Genomic DNA, 5631 nt, shown 5'->3' with positions numbered 1-5631 from the left:
AATCAATTTTCATACTTTTTGTCTCCATACACTTCATCTTATATTTCAACATTGAAATGTCTTTACAGGTACACATCTCTCCCTCATTATAGAATAAGCATACGAGAAGCAATTAAGAAGATTAAAGCACCACACAAACATATCACAACTAATAACGTGACTCTCCCTAGTTGATCCACCTAATAAGTTTATATAACAACACATCATTATTATGGCTCATATTTGACAAGCAATTTTTTATAAGCATAATAAATTATTATTAATCAAATAAAATTTAAACCAAATACCAGCAACCACCGCACAAATTTGCTTAATCAATTAAAGTCCAAAAGATTCATGAACAAGACAAAAGTGTGATTACTTAATAAAAAAAGTACTTATATATATTAATTAAACTTGCATGAATCAAAGAAAAAATTTCAGTAATTTTGATGTACTTTTACATATGCATATATATTCTAAACTCTTAATTAACAAGACAAGTTTCTAATAAAGAAAAACAAAACATGAATATAAGTACTCTTACCCAAAAGCCAATAGCATAACTCTAGATATTATAGTATTCTTCTTGTTGATTTACCATGAGAATTGTTGATGGAAAAAAGTTTCTTCAAAACCTTCAACATCTCCAACATAGTAGGCTTATTCTTGATATGAACAAGACCATTTTTTGTTGTGTGACCAATTTTTAAGGATCTATACTCAACGACCTCTTCATTGAAAACCTCCCACAATAAATCCATTGGAACAACCTCTTCATCTTCTAACTCCCTTGATTTTGTTCCATTTTGTATTGATGATGAAAAGCTCTTCCTTTGATTCTTTGAGTCCGAATTTTCTTCATAGAAATCTCCCTTTTTAGAAGAGGAGGATGTTGATGATGAATTCCAAAGAGGAGGTGAATCAATGATATATGGAAAAGTGTCGTTAATTCTTGGGAAGGTAAAGTCTTCTGTTCCCATTTGTTTTTGTAGATATTTAACATCAAACACTTTGTCAAATATTAATGAGATTGGAACATGTTGTGTGAGTTTTGTTTTTGTGTGTGTGTGTGTTAGGTTTGAAGGTTTCAATTGGAACAGTTTAGTTCAACTGCTGCATTAGGCTAACATACATAACATGCACTTTTTGGTTCACAAGTTAGGAATGAGGTTTTTGTTATTGTTGTTATGAAAATTTTAAAAATATTTGTAACTTTGAAAAAAAAATTACATGTCTTATAATTTGATTTTTAACTATGTAATGTAACTGAGATATAAAATAAAACTCATTTGTTGATGATTAATGTGTGATGAAAGATAACTCCAAGTGTTTATTATGTGACGTAATGATAGTAACATATAGCTAACTGTTGCTAATTGTGCCGGGTTCATAGGGAAATTTATTTCCAAGTTTTTTTTTCTTTTCAAAATAGTGGTATTGACCAATTGAGTAATATAGGCGACGTTGAATTCGGCTTATGTGTAAAGTCGAAAATGGGTGACCGTTCGATTAAAATTGAACGATATAGTTTAAATATAATATTTTAAATTATAAAATTAAAATTTGTATTTTTTAAGATTGTGCGTCTGAGATCGGACGGATAACAAATTTTTGACTGTGTTCTGAAAATAGTTGTATTCATTCTATATTGATTTATGTTAGATTTATGGTGTCTTGGTTGGACATGGTCCTTTTGTGAGACAATTCAATTAGTGGTCACCTGGAAAAAAAGAATATATCGTTTTAGGGACCAAAATGGTGTAAGTGAGAGATTTTAGGGACCAAAATGAAAATGGTGTGAGTTAATGTAGGGACAAGCTTGACTGAGTGTGATGTAATTAAATTGCTAAGTTAAAGTTATTAAAAGGGGTTTTGGCTTCATTTCTACGCATTCAACATTTATGGACAATGAAGCAAATCAGCCTTTAACTATGTTCAACCAAATTAGAACATCTTGTTTGTGTGATTGACCTAAGAAGTAATTTGTTAAACATATGAATGTTAGCAGCAATAGTACCAAAATGTGGCCCAATATTGTACCACACACAGGCCCAAATTTTGTAAAGAACTCTTCACACTCCCACATTTCTGAAAAACCAACATGATGGTGGAAATGTACTTCTATTTCTTTTGATTAACCAATAGCATCAAAGTTAAAATAAATTTTATGGCACTGCCACATTGTACATTAGGTGAATGTAACCAAAAAAGTGTCAATTAGGTGTAGGAAAAAGAAAACATGTTTTGGACTAGTTAGATGCCAAACATGTTCATGCTAGGAATCAATAATCAACTAAAAATATATTAAAAAATTTGATGGGATTAAAGATTGTAATTGTTAAAAATACAATATGTGACAATCCTTAGTGATTAAAGGTTATATGAGATTTTTTAGAGTTTGTTGTGAGGTTAGATTTAACTTACGCGTGGAGGTGAAAAACTCTATATGTGGTATTTGCATAATAAATTAACCTCTCATTAAATCTTAGGGTTGATGTATTTATAAAATTTCTTAGGTGTAATCTTAGGGTTGGTGTATTTATAGAAATTCTTAGGTGTGTTGCTAGGAGCATGGAGATGGGATGTTAATTCCATATTATTCAAGAGAACATGATCAATTTCCCCTTTACTCTCTCTTTGCACCGTGGAGCAATGAGACACGTCACCTTCACTTTTTACTGGAAGGCGATCATCTAAGAAATGGACATCACATTCGAATGATGGACACTCAATCTATTAAATGGACGATCAAGAAGTTGTTAGGATGATTTGTTACGTCGTTCCCCTTTCACGTCGTCCCTTGTCGGTCACTTGCAAATATACTAAGATTAAAATCATTGACATTTTTATTATATTATATATATATATATATTATATATATATATATATATATATATATATATATATATATAAGATATATATATATATATATATATATATATAGGAGAGAGAGAGAGAGAGATATTTTAATCAATTTTTTAATAATTTTGAATGAAAAGTAATTTTAAGCATTCAATTTTAACATATATCTCTTTATCTACCTATTTATCTCTCTCCACACACAATTTCATACAATCAAAAAAAGATTAGACGAATACAAAGCTACTTGAATAAGAGTTATTTTTCTTTATCAAGTTTATTGAGATCCACAAAGGCCTTGGAAGTATTAGATTCAATCAAGGATCAATGAAGCATGATAATTTGACATTTTATCCATATTCCTGGTTTGTAGAGCCACTAATCGAAATAGTTACTAACACGACGTGGATCAAAGAAACATGAAATCTTGTGAGAGAATAAAGAGGAAATCGAATATGGAGTGCAATGTACCCATAGTTGAGAGAAATATCACGCATTACTCACATAATTAGTCGAATAAGGCTAAATTATACATATCACATTGTTTTGGTAATTACGCTTGTCTATAGATATTGAATTTGTAAATTTTTTCAACTCAAAAAATCAATCAATTAAATTTTATATGCATTTTTATCTTTATCGTTCTGTTTTCCTTTTACGTTATGTTTTTTTTAATTTAGTAGCTTAAAACACTTAAAATTCTTACTCAATATTCTTTAAAAGAGTTAAGAGGTTAATAGACGATGAAAAAAGTTCTTTCCTCAATACAATCACTTGAAGAAAATGAAATCACAACCGAAAGCTATTAGTCGATACCAAAACCACTAAAAACTAAGCCCCTCATGTGTTAAAAGAAAAACTTCAAAAATATGAATCAACCATCATATTAACGTCCAAGAAGATAGGCCAAAATATACTTAAAGTCCATTCACCAATGTTAAGAAAACCTATATCAATAGCTTCTCTCAATACTTTTGCAGACACACTTATTAATCCACTTGAAGTCTCAACGGTCATTATTAGTGAGTATAGCAAATCACATATGCCGATACCAAATTAGCAATCTCAAATATCCAATACCTTGGTCTATTCAATCAAAATAAACAAGATCCAAATTAATAATATGAGTAATACTAGACCAAATTAATATTATACAAAATAGAGGTTAAGCCTACATTTTTCAATTAGATCGGCCCAACACATTTTGAGATATAAGACAAAATTTAAAATCATACATTTTTTATATAATAAAAATATTTTTTAAAATTAATGCATTTTTTAATTTTTAGAATATAAAATTATTATATTACTAATATTTATTTCATTTAAGACAATAAAATTGATTTATCTGAACACTCGTCTCATCATTTAAAACAATCATAATATAAAATGTATTGTCAAAATTTCTAAGAAAAACTTAAATATCAAGTTTTCTAAAAAAACATAAAAATTGCATAAGTGTGGTTTTTAAATTAAAAGTCATATATATATATATATATATATATATATATATATATATATATATATATATATATATATATATATATATATATATATATATATATATATATATATATATATATATATATATATATATATTTATATTAATTATAAATAATTTAAAAAGTTATTTTTGAAAAACCAATTAATTTAAATTATATAAATATAATATAAAAAATAAGGCCCTAGACGATAGCCTTGGTGGCCTACTCCTAGGGCCGGCCCTGATTTCAATTGTTGTGATCTCTCTTAAAAATTATGCTTCCTGACAATAGGTTACCTTGTAAGAAATATGAATCTTGGTACAACACTTTTTAAGGAAAAAAAATGATGTCGTAAAAATTTCTCTAATGGCAAGCATTCTTGCTACAATATAATGTGGTCAATTTATCTTAAATTTATTTTGAAGAATATAGATATGATGTATCTTAATATGATCACCTTTCTTCGAACCTAATATATGAGTCACAATCTAATGGAGAATACGATAATCCCTTTTCAAGTAGCTCGTTGACAACTTGTCTAAGTTGTCATCCATCCTTGATGTCTTTAGAATTGAATTCACATTATTCTTCCCGTCGAAATTCTTATAAAGTACAAGATCAGTCAAGGTTGGGTCACGACGAACCACGATAATATCAAATAATTCCTTCCATAAGTCCTCTGTAACCATATATGTACTCTTTCTCATCTTGAATTTAAATGTAGATTCATCCTTTGATTCTAACCCATAATAGAAAACCCTTACCAAATCTTCATTGTAGTTGGTGGAGAGTTTCAAAATGAGTTAATTTGTTGATGTTCCATAAGACGTACAATTTTAGAGATGTTTAACCGAGCAATAGCTTTAGGATCATACACGTGTTGCTTCATGACAATCCTACTTTTGTATTTTTTTTGCTCAAATTTAGCAACATGCGTAGGGTGTATGATTAAAAGGGCACTTACCGGTATGGAAGAGGATGCACCCGCAACACTTTTCCCTTGTTTATCTTAGGAGCCGTAGAAATTCGTACACAAGGTTATGTATTTGAGTGATATGTGAGATACCCAATAACCCAAACTAATATTTTGTTTCTAAACACATAAAGAAGAAAAGAATAGAAGAAAACAAGTGAAAATTCGTAATGGGAAATGATTGGGTTTTATGAAGGATGATGTAAATGGTTATAATGTAATTTAAGAAGGGAAGAATGCGATTGTGGGAGAGGGAAAAGGTTTTCTGGGTTTTCTTGAAGAGGAAAAGTTTTCTAGGGGAGTGATGTGGACAAAAACGTGAAAAAAAATTAA

The 5631-nt window shown here is 29.0% G+C and overlaps 1 protein-coding gene across 1 annotated transcript; it reads right to left on the bottom strand.

The window, feature by feature from the left end:
- Positions 1 to 554: 554 nt before the first annotated feature.
- LOC127098593 (uncharacterized) lies at positions 555 to 1219 on the bottom strand. Its single transcript, XM_051037216.1, has one exon. The coding sequence runs from the start codon at positions 960 to 962 to the stop codon at positions 555 to 557; it is 408 nt and encodes a 135-aa protein (XP_050893173.1). The 5' UTR covers positions 963 to 1219.
- Between the last annotated feature and the right edge of the window lie 4412 nt (positions 1220 to 5631).

Source organism: Lathyrus oleraceus, chromosome 6, assembly GCF_024323335.1.
Source record: "Lathyrus oleraceus cultivar Zhongwan6 chromosome 6, CAAS_Psat_ZW6_1.0, whole genome shotgun sequence".
NCBI lineage: Eukaryota > Viridiplantae > Streptophyta > Magnoliopsida > Fabales > Fabaceae > Lathyrus > Lathyrus oleraceus.
The sequence above is the reverse complement of the archived record's forward strand: the minus strand, read 5'-3'. Positions and strand labels throughout refer to the sequence as shown.

Coding starts and splice junctions, on each gene's coding strand:
- LOC127098593 (XM_051037216.1), bottom strand. CDS start 962: ATGGGAACAGAAGACTTTACCTTCCCAAGAATTAACGACACTTTTCCA.